Here is a 19,565-nt window from a genome sequence, read left to right as displayed (position 1 = left end):
TTTTTGTAAGAGTTTGGTGTTTTTAGTTGAGTATTTCATATCAGTTTGGGTTGCTGCTGTATTTCAGACTTTTAAATGTTAAAATAGAGCTGAATATATGTATTTGGAAATGATTATACTTCTGTGATAGATTATTAAGTTTTTGTGGTGATTCCGGGCTATTTTGTGCTATTTTCGGGAGCCCGATGAGCATTGTTTTGTCCTCCGTTTGGGAGCTATTGTGTGCATGTTATACAGATCTGGAAATGTCATTTTATGGGCTGTTATGCTGCTCAAATTTCTGTAAAAATGTCCACTTTCAGATTTATAAATAATAGGTGACGCTGTGAAGCTTTTGGTACTATTTCTGGCATACCCGATTTGGGGTTTATTGAGAAATTGGTGGATCTTTGAAATATTGGTTGTTTGAACTTAAAGATCTGATTAGAGGTTTGAAATATCATAGAAAACCAGAGAAAGGAACATTTCATTCTCACTAACCAATAGACATGAAACATGGCAACTGATTTCAACCATTCAGTGACATCAAACAATACTTAAACTAATAAATTCAACCATCTGCATGCATCAATAGTCTACTTGTGATGGTAGTCATCCCTGAACAGAGCACACCCAATATGTCAGAACTCAATTATTTCAGTCTCCATTGGAAAAAGCTACAAATACCAACCCTCTCTAATATACAAAAACTAACAACACCAACCCTCCGTGAAAAACCAAAGCAAGATTCCAAAATATACTCCAAGAAAACCTGCTTCAACCAAAAAAAATAATCAATCAAATCATTGCTCAAAAAAATACCCTCTGGAACTCAGTCCAAAGAACATGACAGAACAGATCATGTAGCATCGGAAATCCAACATTGAAAATCAACCAAAATAATGTGCTTCAGCTAATTACCTGCCCAGCATAAATAGTTGTTTTGAGCACTTAAAAATAGATATTTAAATGTAAATAAATTACCACCTATTCTAGTTGGGCTCGTAAACTTGTGGTGGACTCAAGAACCACTGGATTCCTCAAAACTCTCCACCTATAACATACAAACAGTTGTTTATTACACAGGAACCAAAGAAATGTCTTCCTCATAACATGTTTGCTGCCCACTGCTAATGTACAAAAGCACTTTACAAGCAAATCCTTATAATTGAAAAACATATATTATAAGCAAACACTGCCAGTATTTCAGTGTTGCTGTTAATACAAAGCAAGTAAATGACCAAAATACATGAGTTTACTTGATGTCAAAATTTTTAGTTTCCATTTCGCTCCTCAATTTTAGTTTCAATCTTTTCAACTTGCACATAATGCTGTTCTCCTCTATAATTGAAAAGCATTTACCATAAGCAAACACTGCCAGCATTTCAATGTTTCTGTCGGTACAAAGCAATCAAATGACCATATCATATATGCATGTGTTTTACTTGATTTCAAATTTTTTAGTTTCCATTGTACTCCTCGATTTTAGATTCCATCTTCTCAACCTGCACATATGCTCATTTCATCGCTTTGTACTGCCCTGTGCATATCCTAAATTTGCACATGTCCCTGCAGGTTCATAATCAACCCATTTTTAGTTCCCATGTTCACAATTTCTATTTGATTCTCAACTTTTAAAAACAAATTACAGCTATTAATATGCTCCAGATTTTAGTTTTTTTAGTTTCCAACACAATTCCTTAAATGATATCTTGTAATCTTTCCTGTAATTGCAATGCTCATTTTTTGTTGCTTCAATATAGGTTGGCTACCTGTCCAGTTACGTTCTTTTCAAAATTTGAAATATATATTTTTGTTTATTGCCCAGCTTATCCTTTTCTTCTCACTATCTTTCTTTTCTCATAATTGACAGGATTCAATTACCCTCAACAACTACATTCATACTGAAAGTTGTTAACTAACTGTTTGATACAGGTATGCTTTTTGAATTGTACATCTTCATTATTACAACTTATCCTTTTCTAAAGTAGGACGACTAATGATGTTCTCTTTTCTTAACATTGAATACATATTTAACAACTGTTGTTATCAAATTTTTTTACATGACATTTATTATTCCAACCTATTGTTATATATGCTTAGAAATGCATCATGCTTACTCTAGCCATTCAATATTTAAACAAAACTATCTCACATTTTTCTCTCTCAGTTCACACAAATAATTATGCTGGAAACAGTATATTTATAATCCAACACCAGAAACTACTTTTGAACCCTTTGGCTCTCGCTTCGACGGAGAATGCAAGAAAAAATATGAACAATCAAGACCTAACAGGTCTTCAACATTGCAACATTTGGACAAAGGAGGGAATCAACAATTCGATACAAGATTGATATCTCTGACCGGATGCACTTACAAAAAGCTACCCTTCCAAAAAAAAATAACATTTTGATAGCTTCAAAGACAATTCAGAAAGGCATTATAATAGAATTGATGAATTATACTACTACAAAAAATTGTAACTCTAGGTGAGCTGACAACTACAATGATTGCAACACAGTATAACGATCTCATTATATAGCAGTTAAACTACACTACTAATTCTTCAAATTAATTAAATTATACTGGTGGATTGTAATACCTGAACTATAAATTTCATGCACACAACACGGGTTAATAGGTGGCGAGCCCACAAAAAATAACTATCAAAACATGTATAAGTTTATATTATTATCTAAGTAGTTAGGCAATATTGACCTATTGGCTTTTCCCTTGCACCTCCTATGGCTGCAAGTGCTAGAATTAGCTGTTGAAGACTGTACCTGCAATATAGATCTTTATCTCTGATTTTGCTATTGAGAAAATACCTTTATATTGTATCAACAGCTGGAAAAAACATTAATGACAATATTCGAGATGATTTGTTATATGTAGAGACATGTGAAGAGGCACGCGTTTGGAAATATGAAGAGTCTTTTATGGAAATTGAAGAGACCTTTGGGTGTAACATGAAGAGTCTCGTTCCAATTTATATATGTGATTCCTTAGTGTATTGTCATATCGAAAATCAAGTAAAAGCATAGTACAAAATCATTTTATTATCAATAGAAGAGATTTTTTTCTGGTGTGGCTGGGTTTTTCCATTCAAGTGGAAGGGTTTTCCTAGGATGAATGTCTCTGTTTTGTTCTTCTTTATTGCTGTTTATTATAATTTCTGGGCAAAACTTTAACATTGTATCAAAGCTTAGATAACAGCTCATGAGGGAGCTTCTCTTGTTTTAGTTATTCTATTGTAGATAGCATTGAGTATCTTTGTTCTCAATATGTAAATAGCTGCAAGAGAGATCTAATTATCTAGTTCCTGCTGTGTGCATCATTTTCTCTTCTAATATTTGTCTATGGCCCGTCACGAGCACTCTTATGTTCGAGATTACTTTTCAGAGTATTATTGGCATCATGTTATATTCCTTGGCTCCATGCCTTCACATTATCGTGCAACTTCAGTTTTTTTCAATGACTTCTCTTTTATTGGCACTGTGTTTCCAGCGGCTCGTTGACTTGATGTCATTGTGTGACTTCAATTTTTGATTAAAATACATCAAAAGTTTATTTCTTGTTTTCCTTTGTACATACTGGTTATTGTGATGTGGTGCCTTTTCTTGTTTGTCAGTGATTCATTATGGTTTTATTAATATATACTTTGTGTGCCACTTCATTCCGTTCGTAACAATTGATGCTTGGGTGGTGTCCTCTGTGATTTCAACAATTGATTCATCCAGGAGAAAAAGCGGAAATGAAGATGGCCCACCCAAATACACAGAAAGGAAGACCTGTCACTGCCGTGGCCTTGACTATAGGAGCTTATGCCCATGGATACCCAACAGACTCTACATATTGTGTGGTTCTACCCTTGGCCCCATACGACCCGGCCATAGGGCGCCGCTACCAATTTTTTGGCTATGGCGCACTCTTCATCTTCGTTGCCATCCTTGTAGGGAGCACGTCAAAGGGGTGGAAGCATTGTCAGAAAATAATTGGGCACAGGAGCATCACCATCACTGGGCAAATGGGTATGAATCATGAATCACCATGGTTGAGGGACCTAGTGACTGCATAACAGGATATAGACACGCATGAGCTATTAAATAAACATTTAAAACATTAATTATTTTAATTAAAAATAATGCGTACCTCAAATGGTTTTTGATTGACTTTTCCACCACATCATTATAATGTATATTTACGTATGTGAACATAAATATAGGAATACAGGTGACACCATAATATTATTTCTATACAAGATTTTATCTAGTATGTATATTAAAATACATGTACAAGAAGATAAAATAATCTTCCAAATAGAGCATGTATTTAGATATACTTAATAATAGATGCGACCTTAAATAAAATAAATAATATGATGCCACCTCATAAATACATCTATGTGCAAGTAGATAAATTAATTGAAAATTATCCTTGATTTATAATCTTCAAATCTTTTTTTCCATATTTATTCAATTTCTTACTAGAATTGAAATGCACATTTGGCATATTGGCGTTCAAGAAGCCAAGTCTTTTCTTTTTAAGTTATTGCATCTTGGAAGCCATGAAGTTATCGAATGCCTCTTTAAATTGTGGAAGTTGTGAGAGACCAAGACGATATATACCTCTGTAGTATATCTTACGGCAGATTTCCTCTGAGATCTTTTTCTTCATTCTTTCCTTGCATAACAATTCTACCACGATAACTTCCCTTTCATTATATATTTTCCTTGCTGAAGTACATCATTAGTAATCGCACTAAGTCTGCATCTAGAGTTCTTCCGTGAAGAGGCCTGATTGATAGCGTCCAACCAAGACTCAATCATATTCCCAAATTTTACTAGGTATGTGGTTGCCCCCATATCCCAATGATTATAACATGTTTTATTTTTAGATACTACTGCATTTTGAAACCACAACAGTAAAATACAGTTCTAGAATATGTTGTAAATCATCTTTGTTTAAATATCATTGGTTAGTTCCTCTTTAGGACAAAACTTCTTATGATGAGTCAAAACCAAGTATCCATGACATTATATCATATCTTTATTATGCCGTTGAATGTCAAAATTAAATGGTATTTATTCTGCAAGTCTTAAAGTTATATTTCTTAGATCACAAAAATGTGATAAGCTGGAAACATATAATATTCTTATATCAGTTGAGGATCAACAGAAAGCGCTAGTTGCTTTGAGATTCAAACACTTGGGACTCACCCAACTGTATAGCCAATGAAGAGGTGAAGAGGTGAGATAGAAATCTGCATTAACAAGAAATAAAAATCAGATATGACATAACAATTCTAAATTATTTGAAAAAGGAAAATCATTTAATAGCTCATGCATCTCCAATACATTCTTTGTTGTCAAGTCGAGTGGTGTGACTAAGAACTAGGTTTCTAGGTGTTCCATGTCTATTTTGGGTGGGGAAGGCCTTTCTAGTTAGAGAAGGGGTGGGGATAAGTTGAGGTTTGTGGTTGGGAGGTTAAGCCCCTGACAATGTTTCCCTTCACCACGAGATATTAGGATGTGCATCAGATAAATATAAGTTGAACATTCAAACATTTATTAGTAACAAGTATTTTTACTTTTATGATATTTATAGAAGTAGAAGATATGATGGATTAATTTGTATCGTTGAATTCAGTTATTCTCTTTAATGAAAGCAACATTTCTCGTCAATGTAATTGGTAGCCAATTAGATTGGTTGACCTACCAACTGAATATGGAATATATTTATAGGGTTGTTGCTTTCGTCTTTCATTTATAAGAATAATGATTATGAGCATATCTTCTAATCTTATGTTATTGCCACAGTTAGCAATAGGAAGAAAATGAATGATATAGTGATATCTGATGCCCTAATTGATATAGTGGTATCTAATGCCCTAAATGATACAGTGGTATCCGACGCCCCAAATGATACAGTGGTATTTGATGCCCCAAATGATCCAATGATAATATATGCCCTAAATGATACAGTGGTATCTGATGCCCTAAATGATACAATGGTAACGAATGCCCTAATTAATGTAATACTCCAAAATTGGCTCATTGCCATTATACCAATTCTGGTTTATTCTAACCAATTCTTATTCTGATTGTCGCTACTTGACTTAATGGTCAGATGCAGAAAACCCTAATCTGCATTCATCATGCTTATTATTTTATTCCTATAGTATTTACTCATATTAGTCGCATTGAAACCTATTGATTAACATTTAATTTAATTATTAAGTATTTATACTTAAATTAAATTAAATTATACCCTAAGGCTAATATGCTAAGGAATTAAATTTATTTAATTTAATAAATATGCCTATTTTAATTAATTGAATGTGATCATTTAATTAAGTAGAAAAGGTATTTATGAGGTCATATCTCATTTTATTAAATTAAATATATTTCCTGATTCTACTCTTCAGTTATAAATGGAAACTCTGAGTGAACTACCTCTCGAATTGGAATTAATCTAGTTAACTTGATCTCACACCCATGGAAAGTTCAGTTAACTGCTCATCACACTTAGATCATAAACAGTTCACTTCACCTGCACAAGGAAGTTTCCATCTTAACTGAATTTTTGCTTCAATCTTGACCGTCGATCCGAATTGATCTCACCTGTTGATGGATTCCAGGGACTCATAATTCCTTATCAAAAAAAGGTTGAATCAAATTGCTATTGAATTGCTGCTGCACTTCATACTCATTTAGCTCATACATTTTCATATCTCTACATTCTTAGCTTAATTTCATTTTAGCTCTTAATATGCATACATTTAATATAGTTTCTTTGACAAGTTCTTAAATTAGTTGCATAATCATTCTAGATTAAGTTGCACACTCATATAGATTAGCTTTCTTTAAATCCTTCGTTCTTAGAGGGTTTGGTTGCTTGCACCTTGAATTTGAGGACATTGAACAGGCAAAATCCCGTTAGATAGAAGGCAATAGGTCGCTTTGCCGGACTATTCTTGGGTGAGCAATCTCATGTTCATTTCAGGATGAATCCGCATACAAAGACCATGTTGAAGTGTGTGTGTTAAACAGAGGCCACATTCCACACATACAATTAACGCAGTGGTATGTGATGCTCTAAATTATCCAATGATAATAGAGGCTCTAATTGATATAGTGGTATGTGATGCCCTAAATGATCCAATGGTAATCGATGCCCTAAATTGATATATTGGTATTTGATGGTAATTGTCAATTGATATTTATATAGTTGAATTTGATGGTAATTGTCATTTGATTTTGATATAGTGGTATTGGATGGTAATCGTCATTTGATCCTAAGTGGTATTTGTGCACTAACCTGGGTGTTTGCAGAAGCATTCCCTAGATTGGTTTTGGTTTGGAATTCTATGGTATGTAGATTTTAATTTCCATAGTAAATTCATTGATGGTGTTTTTAATCATTATATATGAAATTTTCCTTTAATTGATTTTAATTGATAACTTCATTCCCATGAACGTAACTGATATAGTTGTCTTCCTATGAAAATGAAGTAATAACTATATTTCCTGATATGTTAGTTGTTATTTAAGACTCGAGAAAATTGGTTGTTACAGTATACGACTATAAAATAAATATTTATTTGAATCACTCTATTAGATATGCCTAATAGGAAGACATCTTAGCATATGTTATTAGGCATATATAATAATAATTTACATACGATTCTAAAAATAAGACAAATTTACACACATGAAAAACAATGAGGCAAAAAACTAATTTGTTTTCTGCCACGCACAAAATTATCGTTCTTTTATGCTCTTGCAAAAAATAAATTTGTTTCTTCGATGTGAAAGAATATCATTCTTTTATGCTCCTCGGCTTGACCTGGGCCAGACGTGATGGTCAACGATAATTACTCCTCATGAAGGGATTTCTATGTTTGCGCTTGTAAATGCCGGAACAGGAAAAAGCTGAATTAGTGTTTGGAAAAACTTTTTTTTCTAATATGTTCGTTTGAAAAAACATTATGCCCTATACCTACTCGAACATAAGACGATTTCCAACAAATTTTTAGTCATGTTTTCAAGTTCATTGAATTTCAAATTTCATGGTCGAAATTTGCAGAACTCTGTGACTTAGTATACAACTATAGTTAAGATTATCATTATATTAATTATATTAATGAATAGACATGTCCCATGAAGGGATATGTCACCTCTTGGTTTATTCCTCATACAAATACAAGAGGAGCCTGACATTTGGAAAACGCATATTAGAATGGCAGTGCTTAGTATATTTGCAATGATCCTCAGAAAAACAACAACACTTGATAGGTTTTGGAATTTGGATGGCACACAAAACAATGCGCCCACAAAAAAGCCTATTATACAAACTTGAAACAAAGTGAAAAGAAGAAAACCCATTGGTTCCCACATGTCCAACTACAGACTTTTCAATTAAATTTCACATTTTATCCAACCATGGAAATATGAGTAGCAGGACATTGCTTTTCCTCGTTCGAAGTTGAATGTCATGCCCAAAAATACGAGGGCAAAAACACAATTTTTTTTTCTTTTTTTTAAAATTTAATAATGATATGGTTCACCACAATACATCCTAGGTTTATAACCATGAGTAGGAATAAATCGTTAAGTTTATACTCGTTATTAAATTGATATCGACATTAGTTACGTTATTACATTAACTTTATAACAATATATAAAAATTATTTAAATAACAATTTAAATGAATTCGGATTTAATTAATTTGAAATATCCAATCAAGAACTAATCATACACACAAGTATACTTTATTTAGCTTAGATCAATTATTAACCTCTTAGACAAACATCAATTGACAATCTAACCGATTTATTGAAAAGTCCCATTTCAAAATGTAAACTAAATTGAGTAGAAATTAAAAATAGAAAATTAAGACATTTGCACTACTAACTTAAAATTAAACAAATCTAAATGTCATTAATTACTACTCCTAATTAAAACTTAAACTAATATAATAAAGCAACTTGTAATTAATAAAATTACCAAATAATACTATTTAATGATACTAAGATTACTTAACTCTAAAACTAACTTAAAAAATAAACTGAACTAAATTTAATATAACTAACTATCACATAAACTAAAACTAATCTAAACTTAATTTAATCCTAACTTAAATTTAAAACAAAACTTAATTCCAAACTTTTAACAATTAAAAATAACAATCCTAACCTAATAACTACCCTACACCCTACACCCTACACCCACGTCAAATCTCCCTCACAAATCAAACTTACCTCAACCCCCTAAACTAATATTAAACCTAAGCTTTCTACCCTCACTCCCCTCAAGTGGCGCCCAACCACCAAATTCATTACCTTTCTTCCCATGATCTTAGCGCTTCCCAAGCACTTCCTAAGTTGTGAAACTCTGCCCAAAACAACCCAAGCGCTGACCACTGCAGGGTAATTTGGCAACCCAAGGACAAAGGGGACAGTTGCATTAACCAAAGGCAGTCTCCAAGACATAGCAACTCTAGTGCATCCTTCCATGAGATTTACTATTGTAACAAAAAGGATGGGGGAGTATAGGGTGATGTCACCCTAAGCACGATTTATTTGACTTTGCTTTAAAACTTTTTCAAGCCCATTCCAAGAGCTGGCGCCAAGGTAAGGAGGAGTTAATTCAAAAGTTAATTTGGTAGAAAATAGATATTTGTTAGTTTAATATGTTAAATATTTTGTTTTGATTGATTATATTTATTTTATATTTAATTATCCATTTGATAATTTATTTATATTATTCAACAAGAATATATAGGGGAATCTTTAAAGATTCTCTATTACCAAAGGGGGAATTAATTTGTTTCCCATACAAAAACCAGAGAGTATTTTTACTCTAAGAATATTTTTTTTTCTAAGTGTTAGAATTGCTAATGCTAAAAATTGCCAAGAGGAATATAATTTTTTAAAAAAAAGTTTGATTAATCATAGAGTTTAATGGTTTGCTATCAAAATAAAGCAAGAGCAAATTTTTTTCTCCTAATAAGAACGAAACCAAATCAAGTTCCCAACATAACAAATTTTTTATCTTAACATTTTGAAAAGTGATTTTTTTTGCAAAATTGAACATCATCATTTATCCCATTTTGATATTCATTCTTATAACTGGAAGAAAAATACGAAAATCTCATGAGAAGCAATATTACTCAATCAATATTTTATTGACGACCTGATTCAAAGGCTCCGCTGGGAAAGAATCAGGAAGAAAACCCGACATCCTTGCCATTACAACAAAGTTTTTAAATACAATTTACATAGGATTCCAATCCCGAAATTACAACAATCAAATTAAATTTCCTTCATGACCCTTATCAAGGGATCCATATCATTTTTTGCAATACATTGCTAAGATCGTGGAGGGAACGAAAATTGACCAGGTGACAAACAAACATAACAAGGAGACCAAATCAGACATTCATATTCATACTAGGTTTTCACAACAGGATTCAACATTGAATCAAAACTAGGGAAAGGTGGATTTTTCCAATAGGAGATGTCAGACACAACACCAAAATAGGTGCCCAATTGGGGCTACAAATCAAGAACTTCCGTTTGTCCATTCTTACATGCCAAAATTCATACGTGGTTTGTGCTGACAGGTAGGGGCCCATAACACCCTACCCTCTCTCCGTCTTCTCATCTTGAGAGGAGATTCTACACTGTTGGAGTCTAATTGAATACCTTTCTCCAAATTGGCCACTTCTGCCCTATCCAAAGGTGAGTAATGCCAAAACACCCATACAAGAAAATTTTGAAATTCAAGCAAAACATAAAAGAAAAGCATTCAAGAAAACACTAGTCCTACCTCTGACTAGGTATCAATTCATTCCTATCCTTAGCCTATACAAGCACTTAATGCATGGATGAGGAAATATCTCTAAGTTATCTTTTTAATATGTGTCTAGATATTTTAATTACTATGTTATCACTTATTACACAACTTACAATGAGTTACCCTAGTAGCTACTCTGGGCCCAACCCCCATTACAAGCCACTCCCTTAGGATGCACTTAGACTACCTTCCCAAAACTCACAAACCATAATTGCACCCATACCGCAAAATAATGATCAAATTCAGTTCCATAAAAAAAACTTGAAAATAATAGTTGGTTCTCCAAACCCAAGTCATCATAAATGCTCATCAAAATAAATCTCATAAACACAAGTCTCAAATTTGAATCATAAAGTACATCACAACATCAAGTCAAATAATAATAAAAGAAACTTCAAAAGCCTCTAGTGCACATCCTAGTTAGCCAACTAAATGCCACACAACTTACATAAAACCATCACAAAATAATTATTAGAAGACTTTAAAAAAACACATAGTTTCAACCATATGATTAATCTTGTCATTTTTTTATTGTTTAGTTTGACCATAAAGCTGTGTTTAACAATAAAATAAGAATACACACACACACATATTATATACTTATTTAAATTAATAATTATTTAAATGTCAAATCTCTTCATGCATATAAAATATCATGCAATATTATCCTATTATAATTTAAATAATCTTATATAATATTATGAGATTAAATCTTAGTATCAATTTTATTTCTAAAATATTAATATGACTTTTATTTAAAGCCCATAATTAATATTTACTTTTCCTTTAATTCATAATGCAACTAGAGGATGAATTATGATGTCAGATTGAAGGGAAGATGGTGTTCTCTTTCATCTATTGTCGAACAAGGACAGTCATGCCCTAGCTTGTTGCTAATCATCATGAGTGTGCGCGGGTGGGGGGTGAGTGTCTGGTCATAGGAGGAAGAATTTCTATAGCGAACGGTGGTTGAAACACGAGTTGTGCCTTTTTGGTTGCCTTTGTGCAAGAAGCGTAGTCATTCTGTGCTGGAAGTGCCTGGACAGAGGTCCCTTGCCATGACCAATCTAGGTCGATGGACAGTTATGTCTTGGAATAAGCCTTTTGGGGCTGTGCTCGACATAGAATTGCATGATGTGGTGGATGTGCATCCATCGGGACAAGGGGCGAGGGTGTCTAATAATGCCCTCTTTTCACAAATTTTAGGGGCTACAAAATCAAGCCCACCTGGTGGTTCTCGGATCACGAAGATTAACAGATGCCTAGAATGATGTAAAGAAAGACCCAAACTGGTAATCCCCTTTGAACTGATTGTTGAGGATGTTGGATACTATTCTAAGCATTCACTATATTGCAAATTTTTGGGATTAAGAGTATCTCTTCAATTTCTGGAAAATTGGGCTCCGAGAACCTGGGAACCAAAGGGTGAAATGGAGGTCACGTTGCTTGCAAACAACTTTTTCATGGTCACTTTCATCTGCATGGCTGATTGTAATAGGGTTTTTGAAGGTGGGTCCTATTTTTACAACCTGGTTAGGTTATTTGTTAAGCTATGGCATGCGGGATTTAATCCTTCTGAGGAGTTTCCAAATTGAGTTCTAGTGTGGGTTCGGTTACCCAGATTTCCAATAGAGTGTTGTCGAGAGGATGTTCTTCATATGCTTGCATCGATGCTGGGGAAGCCAATGGGGTCTTCATCACAAACCCTTGGTAAGAAGGTAATGAAGTTTGCTCGAATTTGTATGGAACTTGATTTGAGTAAACCATTGCTAGATTTAGTGGAAATGTGTGTGGGCTCACATTCTTGGGTGTGGCAGCTAGATTACAAGACCCTTCCTTTCCGATGCTACCTATGTCATGAATATGGCCACGTACTATGAAGATGCTTGAAGGCCAAGTCAATGGAGAAGCAACCTCCACCTCCTCTTCGCAACACTTTTGATGCTAATAAAGGGAAGAAGTTGGTTTCTGGCAAGGGTAAGGATGTTGAGGGTTTTGTTCAGGTTAAGGCTCATAACCAAAATAGAGGACAAAAGAGGACTCTGATGGAGAGACAAGTAGAGGATACTTTTAACAGATTTGAGGTATTGGATGAATCGGGACAACAAGTAGTTAATCTAGGATTTATCAGTGTGGATCAATTTGTGGTGGATTCTAGCTTGAATATTGCCTCTTCCATTCCTCCTCCTACTCCACATGTGGAATCTGCCATGCCTATGGTCACTAATGGGCAGGCAGGGGCTCAAGCGATTCTAGGGTCAAATGTTGATTTAGAATAAGGAGAAGAGGGTATTGCCCTTCCTGTTGTTTTGGATATGGATAAGCAGGGAAGGTCTTCTCCTCCTCTGGGTATTCTTTAGAAGGATGGCGAGAAGGGGGTTTTAGAGAAAAGCAGTAAAAGCAGATGAAAAAAAGACTTGGAGAAGATTAAGATTATAGGGGAGATTTTGGTGGAGTTAGGATCTATTAAGACTTTGGATTCCCATTTTTTGACTCCCCCAAAATGATTATTATTTCATGGAATGTAAGGGGCTTGAACAGCAGCCCTAGACAAAAAGCTATTTGAGAATTGGTTAAAAGTCATTCCCCTGATATTCTTTTTCTTCAGGAGACTAAGGTTTATGTTGAGTACATGATGAGTATAGCACCCAAATTGCGGAAGAATGGTCAATGTAAGTGCATTGGAGCTCAGGAATCTTCGAGGGGTGTGGCATGCTTCTAGAACCCACGAAATATCATACTTTTGTGGTGGACATCCTTTAGATCCTCCTTATCTCTCATCTCTATATGCCCTAAGTTGGGAGAAATCGTTCTTTTTTCCAATGTCTATGCTCCTATTGAGTTTGAAGGTAAACTTCTTGCATGGAATAATATTCATTTTGTTTGTGGTCTATTTCCTTATTTGCCATGGATTATTGTTGGAGACTTTAATGCTATTCTTGATTTATCTAAAAAATGGGGAGGTATTGCAAGACTTGAGCCCTCTTCTGTGCTACTCCAAGATAATATATTGGCACTCAATCTTGTGGATATCAAGCCTAGCAATGGCCAATTCACATGGAATAATAGAAGGGTGGGAGAAAATTGCATTGCTAAACAACTAGATCGATATATGGTTTCCTATTTTTGGGTGGGCGGATTGTGGTCTTCCAATTCTGAGATATTAGATTGGAGAGGTTGCCTCAAAGGCCATCTTTCAAGTTCTAGCTCATGTGGTTGAGGGACCCAAACCTGTATGGATATGTTGCTGAGTGGTGGAAGGATGGTAGACCTGCCTTTGGTACAGCAATGTATTCTTTTTCTAAACTCCTACAATGTGTTAAGTATCAACTCAAATGGTGGAATAGGGTTTGCTTCGAAAATATTTTCTAGGAGAAGAATGCAGCTCAGACTGAGTTGAATGATATTACCAGGTTGATTAGGGAGGATGGGGTGTCAGAGCTTTTGTTGCGAGAGGAAGCCAAAGCCTTGAAAACCTTGGAGGAATGGGAGCTGAGAGAGGAAATATTTTAGAAATAAAAAGCTCGGATTGAATGGCTTCAAGAGGGTGATAAGAATATTGCTTTCTTCTTCAATTCGGTGAAGGCCAGGTGACATGGTTATTCTATATCAACTTTTGTGAATGATGGCGGGGGGGGGGGGGGGGGGGGGGGTTCTCTCTTCTTTTCAAGATATCTCCAATGAAGTCGTGCAGTATTTTGCCTCTTTATTTAGGGAGGATTCACAGGGGGACTCAGTTGAAGAGGCTCAGGTCCTCTCTTGTATTCCTTCTTTGGTTTCTCTAGAAATGAAAGAGCATCTTATGAGTGCCATATCTTTGGAGGAGCTAGGAATGATTGTTTTCATAGAGTTACTGGCAGTTGTTCAAGAATCCCAAAAGAATAAGCAAATGCTTTGGGCCCTGAATTCTACCTTCCTTGCTCTCATCCCCAAGGGGGGAGGTGTTGATTGGATAAGTCAATTTCACCCTATCTGTCTTTGCAATCTTATTTATAAAATTATATCTAAGTTGATTACTGATAGGTTAAAAAAATGTATTCCACTGCTAATTTCTGAAGAACAAATTGGCTTTGTTGCGAGTCACCAGATCTTGGAGGGGGTGGTTGTGGCTACTGAGATTATTCATTCTATGGCCAACTCTAAAGATAAGGCGATGTTCATCAAGTTGGACATGGCTAAGGCTTATGACAGAGTGTGATTTGTCATTCCTCCAAAAGGTTTTGAGGGCCTTTGGTTTTGTAGAGGAATGGATCCATTGGATTATGAGTTATGTGAATTTGAATTCTTTCTCAATTTTGATTAATGGGGAGCATTCTGATCTTTTTGGTGCCTCTTGGGGGTTACGACAAGGTGACCCCTTCTCTCCTTACTTGTTTTTTCTTTTGGTGGAAAGTTTGGGATGATTGATAAAAAGGAACGTAGAAGGGGGCTTCATTCAGGGCTAGCAATGAGGAGGAGGCCTTCTTGTGCAATCGCACCTACATTTTTTGGATGATACGACTTTGATGGGCATGGCTACCATTTGGGAGGCTTCTAATATGTGTAGGGTGCTGGATGTTTATCTTGCTTCTTTAGGACAGTTGATTAATGAGGGCAAGTCTTCCATTTTTCTCTTCAGCACTCTGCTATCTATTCAGAGGAGAGTTGTTCATATTCTCAGATTCCAAATTGGGAGTCTTTCATTGTTCTATCTTGGGATTCCTATTTCTGGTGGCAGGCAGTCGAGGGATTCTTGGCAAGTCATTCTGGATAAGTTTCATGTCAAAGTCACTCATTGGACCCATCACTAGCTATCCTTTGTTGGTCGAGTCCAACTGCTCCAATTCATGGTTCAGGCTCTTTCTCTCTATAGGAGTATGATTTAGGTGGTGCCGATGAGCTTTGTTAGGGACTTGGATCCTTAGCGAGACAGTTTGTATGGGCTGGCAATTTATCTTCAACTAAGTGGAGTCTTATCAAATGGGAGTTTGTTTGTAGCCCAAAATAGCTTGGCGGCCTTGGATTATGGAAATCAGTGCTAACTGGTACTGCTCTGGCGGCCAAATTGTATTGGTGTTGGTGTGTGGAACATGACCGAGTTTGGGTTAGAATTTTAACTGAGAAGTACTTTCCAAGGACCCCCCAAAAAGACATCCCTTGGTATAGCTTGCTTGGGAAAGGTTTGGTGATTTGGAATACTCTCAAGAAAGGTGTTGTGCTCATCAAGGGTGGCCTATTCTAGATCTACAAGGGTGGGTCAGAGGCTCATTTCTGGCATGATGCTTGGGATGGCTACCCTCCCATGGTCATTCAATATCCTCATTTACGTATATTGTCCCATAGGTTTTGTGAAGTTGGATGGTCAAGGGTGTGCAACTTTAAGTCCTTTTCCCTATAGGGGAAGTTGGTGGAGGCAAGATGGAAGAACCCAGAGGAATGGCCTATTTTTGGTTTGGATGAGGAATGAATTGAGCTCCAGTACATTCTTTCTAGCCAAAACCATAGTGCCCTTATGGATGATGATGTGTTGGCCTGGTCCCCTAATCCCAAGGGTGCTTTCACTATTTCTTCTAGGTATCAGGAGTTTGCTCTCCCAGCAACTTGTGGGGGGGGAGGTTTAGTGGTGGAGGAAAGTTTGGAATAAGTTTTCTTGGCCAAAGTGTAATTTCTTTATCTGGACTTTGGTCTGGAATAGATGCTTGACTTGGGACAATATCCACAAGAGGGTTTTTTCTGGCCCTTCAAGGTGTGTTCTTTGTAGTGGTGAGGAGGAAGACTCTCTGCATTTGTTCTTCCATTGTTCTTTCACCCTACAGCTATGGCATTTTTGGTGGGATGTTTAGAAGCGCTTGTACATACATGCCTCTTCCTTGGTTGAGTTTTGGATGAGTTTGGGGAGGCCCCCCTCCTTGGCCCCCTTCTTGCAAGATGTTTGGTATGTTGGACCTATCTTTCTACTATGGCAAGTCTGGTTGGAAAGGAATCAAAGAATCTTTCAGGGGAAAAAATTGGGGATTCAATAGGTTTGGCTTAGAATAATGGGAATGATTCAGGATACTCTCATAGCTACGAGTGAGGTAGTGTTGCCGCTTGAGAAAGGTGACGTTGAGATGGTTGATAGGTTTGGAATACAGGGGATATCTCCAGTAGTAGCTTGTGTCAGGAGAGGTAGACGTGCGAAGCAAAAAGTTCAAAGGATGGGGAGATGGCTACCCCCTCCTGCTGGTTTTTTGAAAATTAATACAGATGGTTCTTCCAGGGGAAATCCAAGTCTGACTAGGATTGGTGGGATTGGTAGGGAATCCTCTAGATTAGTGGTTTTTATTTTTTCAATTAATAAAGGAATGCAGACTGTTAATAGGATGGAAGGTTTGGCTATCCTGTATGATTTAAAGCGGGCTTATGCCCTAGGGTGGCGAAAGGTGATTTGTGAATTTGACTCTCAGGTTTCGGTTAACCTTCTCCTTGAGAGGAAGATTTTGGATGTTAGCTGGTAGTTGTCTATGATAGTGCAGCAGATTTTACAAGTTAGCTCCTTGATGGATTCAATGTCTTATGCCCATATTGCAAGGGAGTGGAATAGGGCAACCGATAGCATGGCAAAATGGGCATCTTGAAATATAGATGGCAGGAAGATTGATGAGTGGGAGTAGATGACTTTCAAGTTATGTAAGGACTTGGAGAGGACTCTTGAAGAGGATGTTAGTGGAATTAGGGAGTGATGATCTAGTTCTTGTCTTTTTATGGTCTCTGGTGTTCCTGGGACTTTGGCCCTTTGCTGTTTTTGTAATGTTTTGTTCTAAAGTTCAATAAAGTTTTTACCCCTCTTTTTTCAAAAAATAATGCAACTAGAGATAACTCAAAATAAAAATTATAAATATAATTATATTATTTATTATTCCTCTCATAAATCAAATAATTATAACTAGGTTATTACAAAGTGAACTTCACCATAACTTCTCTTAAAACATAACATAATCACAAATATATATTTATTAATTTAGACTTGCATTAATATATATATAATCACTTATATGCAACTAAGAGTTTATCTAGACTTAAGAAAGCATTACTACTAACATACATTGTATAAATAAATGGGTAATATTTTTAAAATTTTAAAATTAATAAATAATGTAAATTTTTTCAAAAAAATATTTTTTAATTTGCAGAATTAATATTTTATAATAATAATAATTTTTTTGTTAAATTTGAAAATTAAATTATATATTTTTAAAATAATAATAAGCATGCAATTATAATTTTCATATGTCTATGATCTTCGGAAACATGCAAGCATAATATACTTAGTTTTCTATCTTAAATGTAACTATTTTTTTGAAAGATTCTTAACCAATAATTTTGTTTAAATCTAATGAAAATATATATTTTGTTTGATGAATCATTTTGACAGTTTCTCTTGAAGTTTTCAAATAATTTTCTTTCAAACCCCAGCTGATAATAATCCTTTTCTTGTAAAATTTAATATTGAATTTTTATTGGTTGCTCAGATCTGGGTTTTCTAAATAGATTTTCAGCAGCATAATCCTACAGTTTATAATTGATATCTATTTCCAAAACAATGTGATTTCCTAATTATAAATCAAAATTATTTTACATATTTCATTCTATAAATTTCAACAAATAAATTCTAGCAACATGACATATGGGTGATAGACAGATATTCCAAAATAATTTCTACAAAAGAGTTCTCAAATCCTATCTCAACATGACAACTAAAATTTTGGACAAGTTGTTGAATACATGCAATCCAAATACGCTTAAGCTTTCAATAGTTCTTTAACTCCAATTCCGAAATTACTTTCCTAAAACCTGTGTCTTCCAAATGAACAAGAAAACCTCTAATAAAGAGCCTAACCCTACTTAGGGTTTCTAACATCTAATCTACAAGAAAACACTCACTTTTAATTAAATATTAAAATAAATCAATTTATTAATTATTCCATGCATACTTAATGCATCTTTTAATTAAAATATTCCTTTTTATTTTCTTTTCTTCACTTAATTATTTATGCAAAGCACTTTTAAAAGCATATTTATTATTTTAATTAATAATTATTATTACAACCCATTATTTAAATAAAACTCTAATTTAATCATTATTAATTAAAATATTAGAAGGAATCAATAATAAATCTTTGATTTTTTAAAAAATCAAATCAATATTTAATATTTCTAATATCATAAGATTAATCAAAAGTTATAATAAAATCATTTATTATGTGAATCACAAATTCAAACCCATATAAAAATAACATAAGAAAAACTGACCAAAGTCAAAACCAAACAACACACAAATTAAAACTTTCAAGTTTCCAAAAAGGTAGGTAGTTAGATACATGTTATTCTCAGGACAAGTAATTAGGCTTTGGTTGAGATTGGACCTGAACAATCTCCCAATTCTTACCATTTAGTTGTTGCGATAAGGTACACACATCCTGACAATTTAGGGAAGTCGATGGTTGGTACTTTCAACTTGCATAAAAGACAAGTGCATGCACATTTCTCTATCTATCTATCTATCTATCTATCTATATATATAAGCTAAACAAGCAATGGTAGGGAGTAGTACATTGTGTAGATCCTGACTAGCAATTGACTACGACTCCCTCCCCTAACCACATCCAACATGTTATATAGAAATATATAATAAACACGTGCACCATACATATGCAAGTATAGGGTAAGTACCATAAATTAATCACGAATACAAAAAAGATTAGATT

At 34.7% G+C, this 19,565-nt stretch overlaps 1 protein-coding gene across 6 annotated transcripts in view; it reads left to right on the top strand.

Annotated features, from left to right (window-relative positions):
• LOC149551649 (uncharacterized) overlaps positions 1-19,565 on the top strand; it is a 107,361-nt gene that overhangs the window by 34,428 nt on the left and 53,368 nt on the right. The window contains exons 2-3 of one of the 6 annotated variants that reach the window (XR_016352788.1): positions 1,853-1,914; positions 3,721-4,138. Coding sequence is in view for 1 of the 6 variants with exons in the window: in XM_089787162.1 (XP_089643288.1) it covers positions 3,721-4,058 (338 nt within the window). In the remaining 5 variants the exon portion in view is untranslated. The other 5 variants (XR_016352785.1, XR_016352789.1, XR_016352786.1 and 2 more) reach the window with 5 other exon arrangements.

This window comes from Cupressus sempervirens, chromosome 6 (assembly GCF_028749045.1).
Source record: "Cupressus sempervirens isolate cs-2001-9-10 chromosome 6, ASM2874904v1, whole genome shotgun sequence".
In the NCBI taxonomy this organism is placed as follows: Eukaryota; Viridiplantae; Streptophyta; class Pinopsida; order Cupressales; family Cupressaceae; genus Cupressus; species Cupressus sempervirens.
The sequence above is the reverse complement of the archived record's forward strand: the minus strand, read 5'-3'. Positions and strand labels throughout refer to the sequence as shown.